A 19,610-nucleotide genomic window follows, 5' to 3' on the forward strand; every position below is an offset into this window, starting at 1 on the left:
GAGATCATGCCATTGCACTCCAGCCTGGGCAATGGAGCAAGACTCCATCTCAGAAAAAAAAAAAAAAAGAAACCTATTTCAAATACAGCTGGGCAGAGGCAAAGCATACGAAGACCCTCCCTGCATAATGGTGAAATCTGTGAAATCAGGGACAATCAGAGAAAGCCACAGGCCCAGACTGTCAGCAGAGACATGAGGGGCCTTCGAAATGAAAGAACTACTCTGCTGGTGTTTACTGACACGCTTGGAAACCACACCATAAGCAAATCTAACAAAACAATAAAACTCAAGAAAACGGAAGCTAGCTATGACGACTTTGTTTTCCTTGTTTCTGGAGACAGGGTCTCTGTCTGTCACCCAAGGCTGGAGTGCAGGGCACGATCCTAGCTCACTGTGGGCTCCACTTCCTGGGCTCAACTGACGCTCCCACCTCAGCCTCGACTACAGGTGCCACCACCATGCCCAGCTCATTTCTGTATTTTCTGCAGAGATGCATTTTGCCATATTGCCCAGGCTGGTCTCGAACTCCAGGGCTTAAGCAATCTAACTGGCCTCAGCCTCCCGAAGTGCTGGGGTCATAAATGCGAGCCACCACGTCCAGCCCGTGATGATGTTTTAAAAGGACCAAACAAGTTTACACTTGGGCAGAGATTAAGTCCAACATCTGAATCCATGCAAACACACTGATATATGCCCACATGGACACCCATGAACTTGAATGCTGCCATGCTGGACGTAGGCCTTGATATGTTTTGGCTCTGTCTCCACCCAAATTTCATCTCGAATTGTAATCCCCAGGTGTTGAGAAGTGACTGGATCATGGGACGGCTCCCCCATGCTGTTCTGGTGATAGTGGGGGAGTCTAACGAGAGCTGACGGTTTTAAAAGTGGCGGTTTTCCCCATGCTCGCCTCCCCTTCTGCTATGACTGTAAGTTTCCTGCGCCCGCCCCGCCGGTCATGTGGAACTGTGAGTCCATTAAACCTCTTTCCTTTACAAATCACCCAGTCTCGGGCAGTTCTTTATAGCGGTGTGAGAATGAACTGACACAGGCCTGAACACCAAGAATGTATGGACACCTATACTGAGGTGGTTTCTTTCATTGCTAAGAATAACCATCCAACTACCTAAAAGTATCAGTCCTTGACTTTAGGTGTCACTATGGACGGTTCAATACGTTACCCAGAAATGTTGACAAACCTGAGCTTTCTACCGCCATTAAATCCAGAATGCAATTCAGGTATGCCGGTAGAAATTCCAATATTCAAATTACTGCAGGAAAATCACTTAAATCAAAAGTTGAAGGATGTTCAAGGCCCCTGCTGAGCAGCAGGGAAGATCAGATTTCCTTACCCAACACTGAAAGAGAACAGGGCCCCACTGGACACACGGGTAGCCAGAAAACAGATGCAGTACCCAAAGCCTTCACCGACAGGAGTTCGCTCCGTGTCTGCCCCACAGGACGCAGGAGGCACTTGTCACGACTGCCAGCGCTGAGGACCTTGCTGCTGGAGGGGAGCAGCTCTGTAGGTCAAGAGGATCCTTGGCATGAAGTCCACAGGCACAGACGCTTGCCCTCCTGCAGCTCGTGTGTGTGTGCGGCAGTCCACGGCTGGAATCCGGGTGTGACTTAGGAGACAGCAGGGCCTACAAGAGATCTGGCTTCCCTGGCTCTACTGGGATCTGCGCTCCCAGAATCCAGCTCCCTGTGTGTGGAAAGAAACAGGGGGGCCCACCCACAGCCCTGCTGAGCCCCAGGTGAGAGCCCAGGGCTGATACATGGGAATGAGTCACCTTCAGAGGGGCCTGAATGGCCCCTCAGAAGAGCCCACAAACTTCCCCGCCCAGCCCCGAAGAAACTAGACCTGCAGATGTAGGAGCGAGCTAAGGAGTGCCGCTGAAGCCCTGGGGCAGTTCCTGCATCCGGGGGAACCTGAGGAAGGAGCCACACAAAGTGAGTCCTGCACTGTGAGGCCCAGAGAGAAAGAGGGATTCACACTTTGTAGGATAGCTTCTCCTTGCACAAGCACCTTTCAAAGGCAGTAACTTTGCAAAGATGAGCTAATATGGTTTGTGTTGTTCTTTAGTAAATTTTTTATAAACGGGGAAATGTGCACACTCTGAAAAATGGCAGTGCTGGGGACTAAACTGTGTACCCCCAAATTTTTTACGCTGAAGTACTAACCCCCAATGTGACTGTATCCGGAGGTAAGGTCTTCAGGAGGTAACTAAGGCTAAATGTGGTCATAAGGGTGAGGTCCTAACCCAACAGAACTGTGGCCTTATAAGAGGAAGACAGCCAGGTGTGGTAGCACATGCCTGTCAACCCAGCACTTTGGGAGGCCGAGGCGGGAGAAGTGCTTTAGCCCAGGTGTTCCAGACCAGCCTGTGCAACATTAGCAAGACCCTGTCTCTACAAAAACTAAAAAAATAATTAGTTGGGTGTGGTGGCACGCACCTGTGGTCCCAGCTACTCGGGAGGCTGAGGAGGGAAGACCACTTGAGCCCCAGAGGTTGAGGCTGCAGTAAGCCAGTAAGCACTGACTGCACTCCAGCCTGGGCAACAGAGCAAGGCCCTGTCTCAAAAAAAAAAAAAAAAAAAGGAGAGAGCGTCATTTCTGTCTGTACCATATTCTTGAGTGTGCAGCTCAGAAGACAGTCCTCCCCAGAAGCCAACCATGCTGGTAACCCCATCCCAGTCAGGCCTGCAGCCTCTAGAACTGTGAGGAAATACATTCCTGTTGCTTAAGCTGCCCAGCCTGTGGTATTCTGTGATGGCAGCCCAACAGCCCGATGTCAGTGGCCTGATTTAGCAACTGTCAACCTCACCATGGTGCCAAAGGGACACACTCAGGGGCAACCACACCTCAGCGTCCACACAGCCCTTCAGTTTCCACTCTCCGCGCAGCACTCAGTAAGCTACACGAGATATTTACACTTTTATTTCTATTTATTTTTTTGAGACGGAGTTTCACTCTTGTTGCCCAGGCTGGAGTGCAACAGCGTGATTTCGGTTCACTGCAACCTCTGCCTACCTCCGCCTCCCAGGTTCAAGCGATTCTCCTGCCTCAGCCTCCTGAGTAGCTGGAATTACAGGTATACACCACCACGCCCGCCTAATTTTGTATTTTTAGTAGAGACAGGGTTTCTCCATGTTGGTCAGGCTGGTCTCCAACTCTTGACCTCAGGTGATCCGCCCGCCTTGGCCTCCCAAAGTGCTGGGATTACGGGCGTGAGCCACTGCACCTGGCATCTACACTTTATTATAAAATAAGGTCGGCTTCGTGTTTGATTTTGCCTAAGTGGAGGTTTCTGGGTATGTTAAGGCAGGCTAGAGTGAGCCATACTGTTTAGTAGCAGGTGTATTCAAATACATTCTCAACTTAAGATGGTTTTTTAAAAGTAATGTTTTTTTTTTAAACCAACAAAGCAAAGGTAAATAAAGTAAGTTTATTGGGATGTAACCCCATCATAAATTGAGAAGCATCCATACGGGCAAGCTATAAAATCTGGAAATTTAAATCAAATTAAATTCTGCTTTTAAAAAGATGCCTTAAGTTAACCAAGCATTTTGATAACATATTCAAATTTAATATATAAAAATAGATGTATCCTGGAAGATATAATGAAGAACATGCCATGTGTATAAATTCAGAATACTCTTTTTATACAAAGAACTACAAAAAGTTACAAGGACAGCCTTCAGGAACCACACTTAGGAAAAGTGAGCCGGAGCTGCCTTCACACAAAGCCTCCTTCAAAGAAGTTTCACAAAGACTCCAGAACCAGCTGAATTTTGTGAAAAAGGAATTCCAGGTTTTCATCAGGCTGAAATTAGTTACAAACGAAGGAGACTGACTTGGGTGTGCTGCAATCTCAGCCTCAGCATCCCTGGGAGAAGCGCCTCCCAGAGTTCCGGCTTCAGGGAGCCTTGTCGCAGTACCGGACCGGTCTCATCAGCACAACCAAAATGGAAAGAAACAACAGCTCACCCGTCCTCAGGGCTACGTCTACATTCAACACACTGTGGACAGCGGAGGAAATGGGTTCTGCTTGCTGACCACTAGCTTCTGATGCTGATGCGATATGTAGCCTTTGATGTGGCCCTGCAGGACAGAAAGGGAGGAATTTGTTTACATTTTTGGATCTGAGTCATGTCAAAGATGCTGGGTGATCTAATAAATGTGGCATTAAGCATTCTTCCCCAAGAGCAGCACAGTTCAGTTCAGTGGGAGGACAATGAATAAAAATAAATACAATCAACCCTCCATATCCATGGTGGGTTTCACATCCATGAATCCAACCAACTGTGGACTGAAAATATTTGGGAAAAAAAAAAAACACCACATCTGTATTGAACATGTACAGATGCTCTTCCCTTGCCGTGATTCCCTAAACAATACAGTATAACAGCTATCTACAGTGCACTATTTTAAGTAACCTAGAGATAATTTAAAGTATACAGGAGGATGTGCATAGCTCATATGCAAACACTACGTCCTATCAGTGACTGCAGCACATGTGGATTTCGGTATCTGAGGCAGGTCAGAGAATCAACAGATACCGAGGGATGTAGTGCCGGTAAAGACTATGCAAACATACAGAGTATCCATCCCCTCATGCTCCTAAGGTCCTGGTGAATGGTATTTCCTGGGCTAAAATTAGTTCTATCAAAAAAAAATACCTTCAATAAAAGCAAAAGGCATTTTAACAATTTTTAACACCACCACACTGAAGCTTCAAATTCTGGGCTGAATCCTGCTGTGAGTAGCTGCTTAAATTAAAACTAGGACTCACCATGTATATCAAGTTAGCCAGAATACACTGAACTTCGTCAATGTCCACGTCCTCCACCTGCATGAATTTCAAGGCAACCAGAAAAGCATCCAGAGACAGCTGGTGTGTTTTCAGTAACAAATACCTGAAGAGGGAGGAGACGGGCCCTGCGGTCACTGACAGGACGCAGCACTCCGCAGCCGAGAAAAGGCACCTTTTAATAAGCCAGTGTTCTAAAGGAGTACAAAAATTCCCACCTATTACACTCTAAATACACTCTCAAAGAGCTATTAAATCTAATTTGACTTTTCAATCTTAAAAAAGTCACTAGTACAAATACAGTTTTTAATTATTTTCTAAGTATTTCATTAATCTAAGGTGCGTTTTTTTCACATTTTAATCTCCCTGAAATCAGGAAGCACCTGACAACGGGCTGTGTCTCACGGATTCAGCGAAATAGGGTCCCCACTCTTTGTGATGTGCTACCCACAGCTCTGTACAAAGTTGGCCTTTGCCTGAAGTTTACTGAACTGAGATCCTGCTGGGACGAGGACTCAGAAGACCTGTGAGGAAACGAATGACGATCTCTGCGTCTGCCTTTGTGACCAGCGGAGTGGCTGGGAGGGCTGCTTGGTCAGGACTAGGGGAGGGGAGTGAGTGGTGAGCCCTATGTGGTCTGATGAAATGTGGTGCCGCGGCTCTCAGGCTGATGTTCTCTAGTCTCTAACAGACCCTGCTTACCTCCTCCAGAAGTCGAGGCACAGCTTGTGCTACTCACATGTCTCCGCGCAGGGCCCCAGCAGGCAGTGGGCGGAGGCTTCATTTTATCCCACACAGCGGAAGGAAGATGACCACCCTGCCCACACGGGAGCCTCCTCTCTTAGCCTGCCACGGCCCTGGACGTCTGACTGCTCTGCCGAGAGCCGCATTGGGAGCCCAGTGTGCTGGGGAAACGCTTACACTTTCTTAAAGAGGTTCCTGTAGGTGATGATCTTCAGTTTCTCCAGGATGAGGAAGATCCCACAGCGAATGAAGAAGGCCTCGTGCTTCGCCAGCGCCTCGTGCAGTAGCAGCAGGTTGCCCTCGCTGGTGAGGGGGGACGCGCGTCAGAAGGAAGGTGAGTTTCTCACACAGCATGCACGTCAACTCTCACCAGGCTTGCATTTTTTTTTTTTTTTTTTTGAGATGGAGTCTTGCTCTGTCGCCCGGACTGGAGTGCAGTGGCCGGATCTCAGCTCACTGCAAGCTCCGCCCCCCGGGTTTACGCCATTCTCCTGCCTCAGCCTCCCGAGCAGCTGGGACCACAGGCGCCTGCCACCTCGCCCGGCTAGCTTTTTGTATTTTTTAGTAGAGACGGGGTTTCACAGTGTTAGCCAGGATGGTCTTGATCTCCTGACCTCGTGATCCGCCCGTCTCGGCCTCCCAAAGTGCTGGGATTACAGGCTTGAGCCACCGCGCCCGGCCCAGGCTTGCATTTTTAAAACCCCAAACAGAAAGGATAGCATACTCTACCTCACAGCTCTGGTTACTTCCGCAAACTGCATCAGGTGATACTTTTTCAGGAGCTCAACAGTGGGCATGTGACCCTAAGACAGAGTCAGTTTTCTAGAATGAAAACGCTTTCATTTTTGACAAAATTGTCTTTGATAAACATTCATATCAAGGAATTAAGTTTTAAGAAAATTGCAACCTGAGTTTCTTAGAATGTCCAAGATTAAACACATCACAGTCCATTAGGAAAACAACACTGGTCTAGAAATCAGAACACCTGGTGCAATACACTTTCGTCAGGCCATGACACGTGACCTTGATCTTGACCTTCTCACATTTCTTCGCATTTCTATAACAGGAGAGTGATAACTGAAGAAATGCGAGTATAAGCATGCGATGTAGGAATACGGAGGTAGCTTCCAGAAGAATCAGCTAAGAATTTGACACTGGCTGTCTCTTAAATAGCGTGAGAGGTGGGGAGGGCAGGGCCACAGCAGCACTTCTCCATCACAATCCATTCAGAATTACAGAAACTTTAGCCAGCTGTGTGTAATGCTTTTCTCGGTCAATTAACTTGCCAGTTATTTCAAGTATCAAAAATACATTTTAGTAACTAAATGAAATACCCAGAGAGAGGTTGAAATGACATTTTTCTTTCTCGGTGAATCCACTGCTTTGAACTTAGGTTTTAAGGGAGGAATACAAATGATAGGTACTTATTTTGTCACATGAATATTAAACTGTCGAGCTAAATACTTTAAAGGGAAACAGGACACAGGGAAAGCTTTTCTAGAAGGACCTGGAGGCGTAAGGCATGAAGCTCTGGGTTTCGGCCACACACAGTGTATGCGCCTTCTTTATTCTGGGGTGCGCTCACACACAGCTCAGCCTGTGATTAACCACTGTCTGCTCGGTTTTAAAAAGCCTATCAGCTGTCAGCTTCGTGAAAACACCAGGATCTAGAAACAGGGAGTAGCAATCACTCAAGCCTATCAGCTGTCAGCTTCGTGAAAACACCAGGATCTATAAACAGGGAGTAACAATCACTCACCAATAGCATTTTTACTGGAAGCAAATAGATCAGAATCATCCTTTTGTTCTTTTGACTAGAACGGTGACAATGCTCAAAGGCAAACGACAGGTACTCCTCGGCTGCAAAGAAGGCAGAGCCAGCACGCGTGAGACCAACGCACCTGCTTCAGGCCCCTTCCTGCTCCGTATTCTACCACTGTCTCCTGATTTAAAAGGCAAAAGCCCCCTCCCTTTATTATCTCAAAAAATATCAGCCCAGTTTCATTCTGTGATCAATGACTTTCCTTAAGTAAAATCTATAACCCCAAATTCAACGGGAACTGCCTGGGAAGTCCTACTTAACAGAGAAAAACTGAAGAAACTAACTTTCACAGAGATTCTGATTTGCCTAAGGTCATCTGGCAAGCCATTATGGTAACATTTTAAAAGCTTGACCCTGCTCAGATGATTTCTACATTAATGAAAAATATAAAACATATTTAAAAATGTACCTCCACAATACATTTTAATCACTCATAATTCAACAGAATGAAAATAACTTAGTGAAAGACCATCCTCCAGCTTAACATATAATTAGTGATCATATATCTTCTATTTCAAATGACCACATGCTTTAAAAAATTCTTATTAACATATATTGATTCTGTCCCGACAGCAATCTTAAAAAAGGATTCCATTTCATGTAAAACAGATTTGAATTTAATAGATTTCAAAATACAAAAGTGATTCTATTTGTCAAGATTAATCCTACAAACTGCACATGACAGGCCTGCGGAGAGCTTGCCCGCGCGAGGAACTCTCAGAACAGGCAGGAGCTGAGCCTCGTCCTGAGGCCGAAAAGCTGAAGGCGGAGGAAACGTCGGGTTTCTGGACAACGACTCCACATTCTCCCGAGGTGATGGGAAGAGGCTTTGCTAAGGCTGTGTTTAGGTCAAGAACTAGGAAAGTGAGATGTTCCTTTTATGTAAGTTCTTCCTGAACAGTGATATTAAGTTCCAAATACAAGAGAACAGAGATGCTCAGAGCTGCAGAGGCCCTCCCTTATGCAGAATGGGTCACCAGAAGCAACAGGCCCTAGGGTCTGGGTTGAGGCCTAGGGAACCCACGCTGAGACCACACACTGCCTCTGCTCCTAAACTGTGTGGCCACATTGGCACAAAAAGCGTCCAGTCTTGCACAGTGAGCGTGAACGCTGTGGGGCCAGTGTCGCTTCCAAACCACAAAGCCATGACCCAGGAGGAGCCCTGAGGGGCTGAGACCAAGGAACAAGGATTCACTCAGAGTCTGCAGTATCCCACCCGCTGCCAGTTTGACTTTCGCAACCTAGCCTCTAAAAAGTGTACTGCCCAAGGTAATCTCAAATCCTCCTGGATGTACAAAAATGCATTTTTCTTTTTTTTTTTGAGATGGAGTCTTGCTCTGTCACCCAGGCTGGAGTGCAGGGGCACGATCTCGGCTCACTGCAAGCTCCGCCTCCCGGGTTCCCGCCACTCTCCTGCCTCAGCCTCCCGAGTGGCTGGGACTACAGGTGACCGCCACTGTGCCCAGCTAATTTTTTGTAGTGGAGATGGGGTTTCACCATGGTCTCGATCTCCTGACCTTGTGATCCACCCGCTTCGGCCTCCCAAAGTGCCAGGATTACAGGCGTGGGCCACTGCACCCAGCTAAAAAATGCATTTTCTAATAGTTAATGCAAGCTGAGATTTTTCTGCTGTCTTTGAGGGAAGCTTAGTCATTTTGCATCAAATAATATATTTCGGTTGGAGTCAAAAATATCTAGTGGGGTATAAATCTCTGAAATTAATAAATTAATGAAAGTATACAACAACTGAGATACTCCAAATGTTGTCTTACATAAATAATATAAAATCCCAGGGAAGAAAATCACCACAATCTTTGCAGACATTTTATCCACTTAAATACCATCCGGGCTCTAGGAATTGCTGGCAGTCAAATGGAAACATCTCTGAGTTACAAGGCAGAAGATCTACGGCCGGCGCTGGCTTTTTGGGGACACAGAATCGCTCAGTAATCTCAGAACATCACACTCTCAATGGCTTTCTATTTCTTTTATGGTCAAACAAAAGGGGTGGATGACACAGACTTAAATAAACTTTTTAGCTCTAAAGATGTCAGAAACTATGAATATGTCGCATGAATATTAATAATCATTTCTGGCTATGTTAGGTATTCAAAAATACCACCTAATGCATCCTCAGAAGAAAAAAAATCAGTCTTAATAAAATCCAATAGAATAGAATTTAAAAGCTTCTCTACCTTTATGCTTCATATTAAGAGAAAAAAAGAGAGAGGAACAGATAAGAAAAGCCTTCTTTAAAAGCCCTAGATCTATTAAAAACTATGAAAGGAAATCAACAGTTTTACTATACAGTAAAAACTGTGAAAGGAAATGGTCAGTCTATACAAGCTCATAGAATAAAAAGCCAGAGCATCCTTAGGAAAGGGCTATTATTTATCTTGCATTGCCTAAAGTTAGGTTGCTTCATGTACTTGGGGCTGTGTGCTCAGCAACCAGCTGAAGAAGAGTTTAAAGTCTGGTCTGAGTACAACAGAAGCCATCACAAAGAACGACGCCACGGTGGGGCAGCCAATAAAAAATCACAAAAAAAGAAAGGAGTAGCTTCCTGTTCTTGAGAAAGTTAAATACAATAACGTCAGGTGCGGCAGCAACACGCTGCACGGGGCTGTTGAAACATGAGCTCTGATGCCAGGTCCAACGGCATATCCCCTGCTTCTAAGTCATTCCATGTGGGATTTGTAGGTCGTTTAGTCAGTCGCTGAACTAAATGTTGTCCTAATCTCCATTTCCTATGTCAACATAACCAGCATCTATTACAGGGTCAAAAGGCAAATAGAGAAAACAATGATTTACATTCTATTCCGAAAACAGTCATGCTTAGTGAGCTTAGAAAGGATGTCTGTGATGCCTGTGAGACTCCAGCATGCACTTCAGACATCCAGTGTGGATGAAGAACCTTCAATATAATTTCCCTTTATTTAATCAGCTTTGGTGACAAATATGTATATATAAGTTGATCTGTATTTACACAAATATTCTACCCGTAAAAATAAAATACAGTAATTGTGTTCTCTGAAACTATATTATTCAAAGTTGTTCAGAATGCAACGTCTTATTTAAAATACTGGGAAAAAAAGATTAGCAACATACCTTGCTTAAAGTCACTGTCAAACATGGCTTTGCGTCCAACGTAGTATTTGTATGTTACTCTCTGTGCAGTGCTGTAATCGTCTTTCAGGTTTGAGCTGTCAATTGCTCTAATTAGGGGTTTACATAAATGGAGTTTGTTGATCTATAATGAATAACAATCCATTTAAAATATTTAAAAACAACAAAAATGGGGTAAAACAAATTACTATGCACGTCTCCTCAAAATGCAAATTACAAAACCTATTATATCACAAAAATTATTTATATGATAATAAAAACCAAAACAGAAAGCAGCCACTGTAGACGACATTCACCCTGGGAGGCTCTGGGAAGCCGTGCCAGGTGGCACAGCCCTGCAGGAGCCTGTGCTTATGCAGCACCGGCAGGAAGGTGGGGTGCTCTACAGGAGTGGAAAGCCCTGGACAGAAGGCACAAGGCCCAGCTGCTGACACATGACGGGCTGCTCTTCACCTGACTGACTTTATGTGGCAATGGTTTCTGTATCCATCTATCCATCTATACGCCTGCTTTTCCACAGTTAATTACAACCACAGAAGACAAAAGGCTCTGGAGTGAAACCGCCTGCACTGAAAGTGCAAGTTCACCACACCGGGCCAGCTGCTTCACACGCAGGTGCCTTCGTCTCCCCGGGGCCAGGCGCGCTGGCCTCAGAGGCCAGTTGTCAACAGGAGACATGCAGAACAGCACCTTGCCCCAGCAGGCATTCAACAAAGGTTCGCTATTAAGACTAGGAATACGGTTATGACCATTTCGCAAGCAACGCCAGGGAGGCTAGCTAACCATATATGATATGTGGGAGGACAAGGAGAATGGAAAATTGTAAAGACAGAAAGAATTCAAACAGAAGCGCACCTTGAAGTAGATTTTAAACAACTGATTCACCAGAAACAGCATGCCCCACTTCTTAGAGTCCTCTATACCAGCACGGCTATGGGGAAATAATTTTTTTTTAAGTTACATAGCAAATGAAAATTTTATTTCACAAAATAAACTGCCTAAACAAATTAATATCTTGAGGTAAAGTACCAAAGCTCAAGTCATATTCATATCAAGTCATATTCATCAAACAAAATAACATTATGAAAAAAGATATCTTACCTGATGGGTAAAAATGAAAGAAAAAGCAAATCAGGAAAATCCCAATTAACTACTTGAGTAACATCCTCCCTCCGTGTCACCAGCTAAAAACTGCCTCGTTTGCAGCAACAATGTGTAAAAGTTAACTGTTATAAACCATTTTTGAAAAATGGAAAAATAGGGCATAGTGGTGCGTGCCTGTAATCCTGGCTACTCAGGAGGCTGAGGCTGAAGAATCACTTGAACCCGGGCCAATGCATTTCAGCCTGGGTGACAGAGCATGACTCCGTCTCAGAAAACAAAAACAAAAACAAAAAAAGAAAAGAAAAATGGAAAAATACTTTCTCATCAGGACAACAAAACGAACCAGTACAACGCACACAGAGGATGAGTCCCACCAAGGAAGACACAGAAAGTACACACTGTGGACGTCCATTTACATGACGTCACCAGAAAGGCAGGAAGTGACCCACAGTGGAACAAATCCAGACAGCAGAAAGGGCCTGCCCCAAATGAGGGATGAGGGAAGTTTCCGGGTTGACAATCATGTCCTACACCTCAACAGCAAGCAGACAGATAATACCGTAGGTAATCATGTCCTACACCTCAACAGCAAGCAGACAGATAATACCGTAGGTAGTTCACTGTCCTACACCTCAACAGCAAGCAGACAGATAATACCGTAGGTAGTTCACTGCATGTAAATTTACCTCAAAAGACTGAAGAAACAGAAACTGAAGCACCTGGGGGGTGTGCCTCTGTCTGCAATTAACTTGGAAATAGTCACACGTTACACAACATTTTGGTCAACTACAGATGATCATTGAGATGGCGGTCCTACAGATTCTCCTACTGTATTTTTACTGCATCTTTTCGGTGTTTAGATATGTTTAGAAACACCAATAATTCCCATTGTATTCAGTGTGGCCACACAAGGGCTGCTCTTGCTCCTGGCAGCCTGGGAACCACAGGCTACTCCACACAGCGGTGGTGTGTACTAGGCCATGCCATCTAGGTTTATGGAAGTACAAAACAAAATGATAAAATCACTCACAGTCAAGGCACAAAAATACAAAAGTGCCCAGTACACAAAACAAGCAGGTGGTTTACAAGCCAGAGAACATAAAATTACTCTTAAAGACCAAAATGTGTCCATATAGAAACACTTAAAATAATGTAAAAATACAACTTTAAAATGTCAAAGCCTGTTGTATAACTGCCTGTGAGTTGCTCTAAGCAGCTCTGTGACTTTTATCACTCCCTAGTGTATGACTTCAAACAAGAGTCTCTCCAGGTCTCGTTTTCCTCATCTGAAAATGGAGACAAATAATAATACTGTTCTATGACTTCAGAGAGTTAAGGGAAAACCAAACAAAACACACAAGTACTATGTAAGTCACATAAAATGCTGCATGTATGGTAATATCGTAGCTGGTCTGGCACCAGGAACAATGACCTCTATTGGAGAGTGTGTGACGAAAGCAAACCCCAAGGGGAAAGATGTCACTGGGGATTTGCCTCTGTCTTCTGAGTGTCCCCTCGGGGTGGAAATGCTGGGTCACACGGCAGCTCTACATTCAACTTTGAGGAACTGCTTCCCGTTTCTGCACAGCAGCTGCACTGGCTTTGTTCCCCTGGCAATGTGTACGAGACTCCAGTCTCTGCATCCTCGCTGGCGCTGCCCATCTTTCTGATTACAGTCCTACCACTGGGTGTGGACTGGCAGCTCTCGGAGGTTCTGATTTGCATTTCAAGTGACTGATGCATTAGTCATTGGTGACTAATGATGCTGAGCATCTTTTCACGCACTTACTGGCCACTTGTGTATTTTGTTTGGCAGATTTTTCAAATTCTTTAACCATTTTAAAATTGGATTGGCTTTTTACTGTTGAGTTGTAATAGTTCTTTATATATTCTGGATATCAGGCCCTTACCAGATGTATTATTTGATAGCTTATGATTGTTTTTTACTTTTTTGAGAATGTCCTTTGCAGCCCAAAGTTTTTAATTTTGATGAAGTCCAATTTATTTTTTCCTTTGGTTGCTTATGCTTTTGTTGTCGTATCTGAGAAGCCACTGCCTAATGAAAGGTCATGAAGATCACTGCTGTGCAGGAATATACCACCAAGCAAAATTTCAAGTATTCATTTAAGAAACATTGATTGGCCGGGCGCGGTGGCTCAAGCCTGTAATCCCAGCATTTTGGGAGGCCGAGACGGGCGGATCACGAGGTCAGGAGATCGAGACCATCCTGGCTAACATGGTGAAGCCCCGTCTCTACTAAAAAATACAAAAACTAGCCGGGCGAGGTGGCGGGCGCCTGTAGTCCCAGCTACTCCGGAGGCTGAGGCAGGAGAATGGCGTAAACCCGGGAGGCGGAGCTTGCAGTGAGCTGAGATCCGGCCACTGCACTCCAGTCCGGGCGACAGAGCAAGACTCTGCCTCAAAGATTGATTGAGCTCCTGGAGTGCAAGGAGCGCGAGTGATGGAGAAGGCCCAGGCCCTCACGCACTTGGCAATCAAATACACATCACCTACACAGTCATCAAGCACTAGGTTAACGCAGTGAAAGAAATGTACAATCTGCTATGAATGTTTGTAAAAGGGAAATCTGATCCACTGTGAAGTCCAGTAGCGAGAGGCTTTAGAGAAGGCGGACACCTTTAAACGAGCTTTGACAGCCAGGAGTCGAGGAGAACCTTCCAGCAAAGGAAACAGCACTCATGGGAGGCCTCAGTGGGAAAGTGCCATGGCATAGGAAGGACTTTTCTACAGTCCAGCCTTGGTAGGAAAGTTCTGAAGCGAGGCTGGGTAGGGAGGCCATGTTATCCCCCACAGTACTATACATCTTGTAGGCTTGGCTGAACAGTTGCACAACTCAAACTCTGGTTATCTTCAGCAATAGGACGCCTGAGGTCAGAGGCTCCCCCTTGGTTAAACCAGCTAAGATCAGCAGGATGCTAAGTGGAAGTCCACCTGGCCTTTGCAGAGCCTCCAATTTCATCACAATCTCATTTTCATGCTCAGTGACACTCCCACCAGTGCCACAACGGCTGACAATCACCACGACAATGATGAGAAGAAGCCATAAAAGGACAAAAAGATGGCAGTGCTTCAGCTCCCAGAAGTTCACCGCCCATTTCCAGAAAAGCGATTAATATTCTTCCCCTTGCTTTCAATGTCCAACCCCTTCATTCAAGAAACCCTCTATTTCAATCCCCTCACCCCTCAGAAGTAGAGAAGTTAATTTGTGAGCCACACTCCTGCTTCTTCATTCCTTGGCCTTTACATACAGCTTGCTCTGCTCAACACTTACTTTTGGTTTAATGGATTGGATCTATGACACCCAACAGGAAAAGTTCCCATCTTTTGAGGCTACCAAGTTTACTGGCAACAGACACAGTGAGTGAAAAGAGAGGCTGGGCTACTGCTATTGTTTGGATATGGATTTTTGGCCACATCAAACCTCATGTTAAAACATGATCCCGTTGTTGGAGGTGGAGCCTAATGGGAGGTTTTGGGGTCATGGCAGCAAACGCCTCATGAATGGCTTGGTGCTCTCCTTGCTGTAATGAATGAGTTCTCGCTCTGAGCTCCTGTGAGCGTTCCCAGGGAGCTGGCTGTAGAAGAGCCTGACGCCTCCCCTTCTATCTCCTGACTCCTCTCTTGCCATGTAGTGGGCTCCTCTTCATCTTCTAGCATGAGTGGAAGCACTCTGAGGCCTTATCAGAAGCAGATACGAGCACCATGCTTCTTGTGCAACATGCAGAACTGTGAGCCAAATAAATCTCTTTTCTTACATTCCCTAGCCTCAGGTATTCCTTTATAGCAACACAAGAGGACTAAAACAACTACTCTCTGGGAACAATAGTTTTTGTTTATTCATATATGGATACCTTTGATAATCTTTCTTTGTTTTAAAATTTCCTAAATCTCACAAATAAATGTAATTATATACTGGGTGAAGAGATGGGAGTTTTAGAAGAAAAAATGGAAACTCTACAGTAGAATCAGATGGAAAGTTGAGAATTTAAAAATAAATAATGGCAGAAAAGATCAGTCAACTTGTAAGCAGGTCAATACAAATTACCTAAAATGGAGGAGAGAGGAAAAAAAAGATTGAGGCCAGGTGCAGTGGCTCACACCTACAATCCCAGCACTTTGGGAGGCCGAGGAGGGTGGATCACTTGAGGTCAGAAATTCAAGACCAGCCTGGCCAACATGGTGAAACCCCGTCTCTACTAAAAACACAAAAATTAGCTGGACGTGGTGGCATGTGCCTGTAATCCCAGCTATTCAGGAGGCTAAGGCAGGAGAATGGCATGAACCCAGGAGGCGGAGGTTGCAGTGAGCTGAGATGGCGCCACTGCACTCCAACCTAGGTGACAGAGCAAGACTCTGTCTCCAAAAAAAAAAAAAGGTTAAAAAATAAACAAAGAGACTAACAGTGGCCTGTGTGGGATAATATCACGCATTTAACACATACGCAGTTGAAATCCCAGAAAGAGGAGAGAAAAAATGGGGCCAAAAGTAGTTGAAGAATATTACATTTTTAAAAACATCAACTTACAAATACAGGAAGCCCAATGAACCCTAAACAGGAGAAATTAAAGGAAAAAAAAGCCAACTATGCACATCAGAGCCAAATGACTGATGCCAAATGATAAAGAGAAAATCGTAGCCAGAGGAAAAACACCCATTCTATACAGGGAGCAGCGGCAAGGCCTCGTCAGAAGCAAAGGAACCCAGATGGAATGACATTTTTAAAGTGCCAAAAGGAAAAAAACTGTCAACCCACAAGACTCCATGTAGCAAAAGGAGCCTTAAAAAATGATGGTAATCTTCTTCACTGGTAAAAAGAGAAACTTTCTCAAAAAAAATAAAGACAGTTTCAGAAAAATGAAAGCTTAGAGGATTCACTGCCCTCAGACCCTCAACAAATGCAAATGCAGAAGACAGTGCTTCAGGAAAGGGAAATGGCACCAGACGGAAACTGGTTCCTGCAGAGAGGAGCTTCAGGCGTGGTCAAATGTGGGCAAACGAAAAGACTCTTTTTTCCCTCAGCTCCTATTTCTTTTACAAGTCAATCAACTTTTTAAAGCAAAAATAATGATAGTTGTGGGATTACAATATGTGTAGAAGTAAAATATACGTCAACAATAAACACAGGCCAGAAAGGGTGAACACTGCGACAAAAACCACGACCGACAGCGTCTGACGGTCCTCAAGTCCTTACTCACGTGTCGCTGGCACAGACCCGGAAACAGCTCATCAGTAACTCTGCTGCTTTTTCCAACATGTCCCCAACTTTGCTTTTTCCTTTCTTTACCAACTGTTGATCTGCCTAATAAAATATAAAAACATTTATTTTATTTCATTTTTCCAAGACGAGATCTTGCTGTGTCACCCAGGCCGGAGTGCAGTGGCCCAATCACACCTCACAGCAGCCTCAACCTCCTGGGTTCCACTCATCTTCGCACCTCAGCCAACTGAGGAGCTGGAACCATGGAACCAGGCACCACCTTGCCTGGCTAGGTTTGGGTTTTTTTTTTGTAGAGACAGGGTCTCACTTTGTTGCTCTGGCTGGTCCTGAACTTCTGACTCCAAGTAACCCTCTCATCTTGGCCTCCCAAAGTGTTGGGATTACAAGCGTGAGCCACTGTGCCCAGCCAAAACATTGATTTCTTAAAGCAAAAAATGGGTACAATTAAGAGCCAAAGTCCCGAAAGATTCTGGAGAAATCAGCTAGCATGTACTATAATATTTTTAAAAATTGAGAAGTCTGTATTATTCCAATTCTTCCACAAACCTAATCTTTCTTCAATTATTTCAAGTTAAGTCAGTCACCAACTTTTCAAACCTGCACTGCATGTTACTAAGTGAGCTCTCTTCCTTCAGTCCCTGAAGCTGGCTAGTCAAAAAGCTTGAAATAAAAATGTTTAACAAATACCAAAGTCATTGCTGAGTCTGATTTTTCCCTCGCATTTGCGAGGATGGCCTTGGTTAAAGAAAGAACCTGTTTCTCCCACTTGTGTTCTCCACAAACGCAAGGCCTACAACAGGCTTGCAAATGACCCACAGCTCAAACTATATTCACGACAACACTAAGCCATCATGGTCTTTTTTTACTATATTAACATTTGCACTGATGGTGCAAAAACAGCAATAGGTAAAATGCTGGAGTGCCCCCACCGGCAGCAAACTACACAAGTGATCATCATGTTCTTAAACACCAGACACTCTGCAATCAATCAATCAGTCAATCAATCAACAAACCAGTAAAAATAGTTTCCTTTTAACAACGTCCTTGATGAGCCAAGCACAGTGGCTCACACCTGTAATCCCGGCACTTTCGGGAGGCTGAGGTGGGAGAATCACTTGAGCCCAGGAGTTTGAAACCAGCCTGGGCAACATGGCAAGACTCTGCCTTTATAAAAAAAAAATTTAAATTTGCCTGGTATCGTGGCATACACCTGTAGTCCCAGCTACTCGGGAGGCTGAGGTGGGAGGCTTCATTCAGCCCCAGGAACTCAAGGCTGCAGTGAGTTATGATTGTGCCAGTGTACTTCAGCTAGGTGACAGAGCAAGACCATCTCTAAATAAATAAACAAAATGTCCTTGATAATGCAGTAAATACGAATTTTCTTAAATCTTGGTCCTTGAGCACACGTTTTTTATATTCTTTGTGAAGAAATGAGAAGCATACAGCAATTCTGTTGCACACGGGTATCTCATAGCTGTTTACAGAAAACCTCTGGGCAGCTGTCTGAGCTGTGAGCTGGACTAACTGCTTCTTGTGGAACAGAAAACTGACAGACAGACACAGCTAGCTACCCAGGCTTGGGCATCTGGCTGACCATACTCTCCAAAACGAATGAAACAAATCTGTCACTTCCAGGCAAACAACTGATGGTACTGGTTGCCAACGACGACATTTGTGCTTTCAAGAAAAATCAGAATTCTGGAAAACTTTTTTCAACTATCTGAGTTTTGCAGCTTTTCCTTACTCCAAGGCTTTTCTGATGAGGCCCCTGTAGATATTAAGAAAGGTAGGGGTTTGGGGGTTGGGTTTTTAACAGCAGTGTGCCAACACTTGGGAGTTGCTGCATGGCTCAGTAAGACAATACTCTCCAAATGGTCTGCTATGGTCTGAATGTTTGTGTCCCCTCCAAAACTCATGCTGAAATCCTAACCCTCAAAGTGACGGTGTTTGGAACAGAGGCCTCTGGGAGGTGATGAGGTCATGAAGATGAAGCTGTCACGAATGGGATTTGAAGAGATCCTTTGCCCCATCTACCACGTGCAGACACAGCAAGAAGGTGCTATGAGGCAGGAAGCAGCCCTCTTCATCAGACACTTAATCTGCTGGTGACTTGATCTTGGACCTCCCTGCCTCCAGAACTGTGAGACATAAATGTTTGTTGGTTACAAGCCACCCAGTTTATAGTATTTTCTTACAGCAGCCCAAATGGACTAAGACATGACTGACACAAGATACTATGAAATCCATTCAAAGTGCTTTAGGCAGATCAGTGGATTTTAGTGTAAAGATAGAAAAAGTTTATTGGGACTCTTCAGAAGCCACATGGTAACTAACCTTTTAAAAAAAACTGCCTCTTGGAGTTTTCATATGTAGAGTCAAAGAATTATCTCAATGGTCTGGAAAGCCTATGAAAATATTCCTCTCTTTTCCATCTACATCTTTCTGATGTAGCCTTTCAGCATCAGGCAGAGAAATACTTGACTCAAAACAGTGTACTGCAACACAGTAAGTGCAGAAGCAGGCAAGAGAACCAGATGGCTTCTGCTGAACTAGGCATCGAAGAGGTCAAAAGTGATGTGACAACACTTTTCTTAGTATTTTGTTTTGGAAATAGTTATTTTTTATTTAAAAAGTCAGTTATGTTTTATGTAAAAGGTTTATTGTCACTTTAAAATGAGTAAATTTTTAAAAATCTTTTCTAATTAAAATTTCTAATACAGTAAATATAAATAGATATAACAAAGATAAAAGTTCTCTGAGG

At 44.5% G+C, this 19,610-nt stretch overlaps 1 protein-coding gene across 1 annotated transcript in view; it reads right to left on the reverse strand.

The window, feature by feature from the left end:
* Window positions 1-3,428: 3,428 nt before the first annotated feature.
* The window catches only part of PCID2 (PCI domain containing 2), a 40,301-nt gene continuing 24,119 nt past the window's right edge, over window positions 3,429-19,610 (reverse strand). Inside the window, exons 7-15 of the mRNA XM_011933921.1 lie at window positions 16,827-16,930; window positions 11,362-11,437; window positions 10,489-10,630; window positions 7,318-7,418; window positions 6,288-6,361; window positions 5,736-5,861; window positions 4,797-4,920; window positions 3,992-4,105; window positions 3,429-3,827 (exon numbers count right to left, since the gene is read on the reverse strand). Coding sequence (XP_011789311.1) covers window positions 4,016-4,105; window positions 4,797-4,920; window positions 5,736-5,861; window positions 6,288-6,361; window positions 7,318-7,418; window positions 10,489-10,630; window positions 11,362-11,437; window positions 16,827-16,930 — 837 coding nt within the window. The 3' untranslated portion in view covers window positions 3,429-3,827; window positions 3,992-4,015. The remainder of the gene's footprint in view (window positions 3,828-3,991; window positions 4,106-4,796; window positions 4,921-5,735; window positions 5,862-6,287; window positions 6,362-7,317; window positions 7,419-10,488; window positions 10,631-11,361; window positions 11,438-16,826; window positions 16,931-19,610) is intronic.

This window comes from Colobus angolensis, unplaced genomic scaffold, assembly GCF_000951035.1.
Source record: "Colobus angolensis palliatus isolate OR3802 unplaced genomic scaffold, Cang.pa_1.0 Scaffold13, whole genome shotgun sequence".
In the NCBI taxonomy this organism is placed as follows: Eukaryota; Metazoa; Chordata; class Mammalia; order Primates; family Cercopithecidae; genus Colobus; species Colobus angolensis.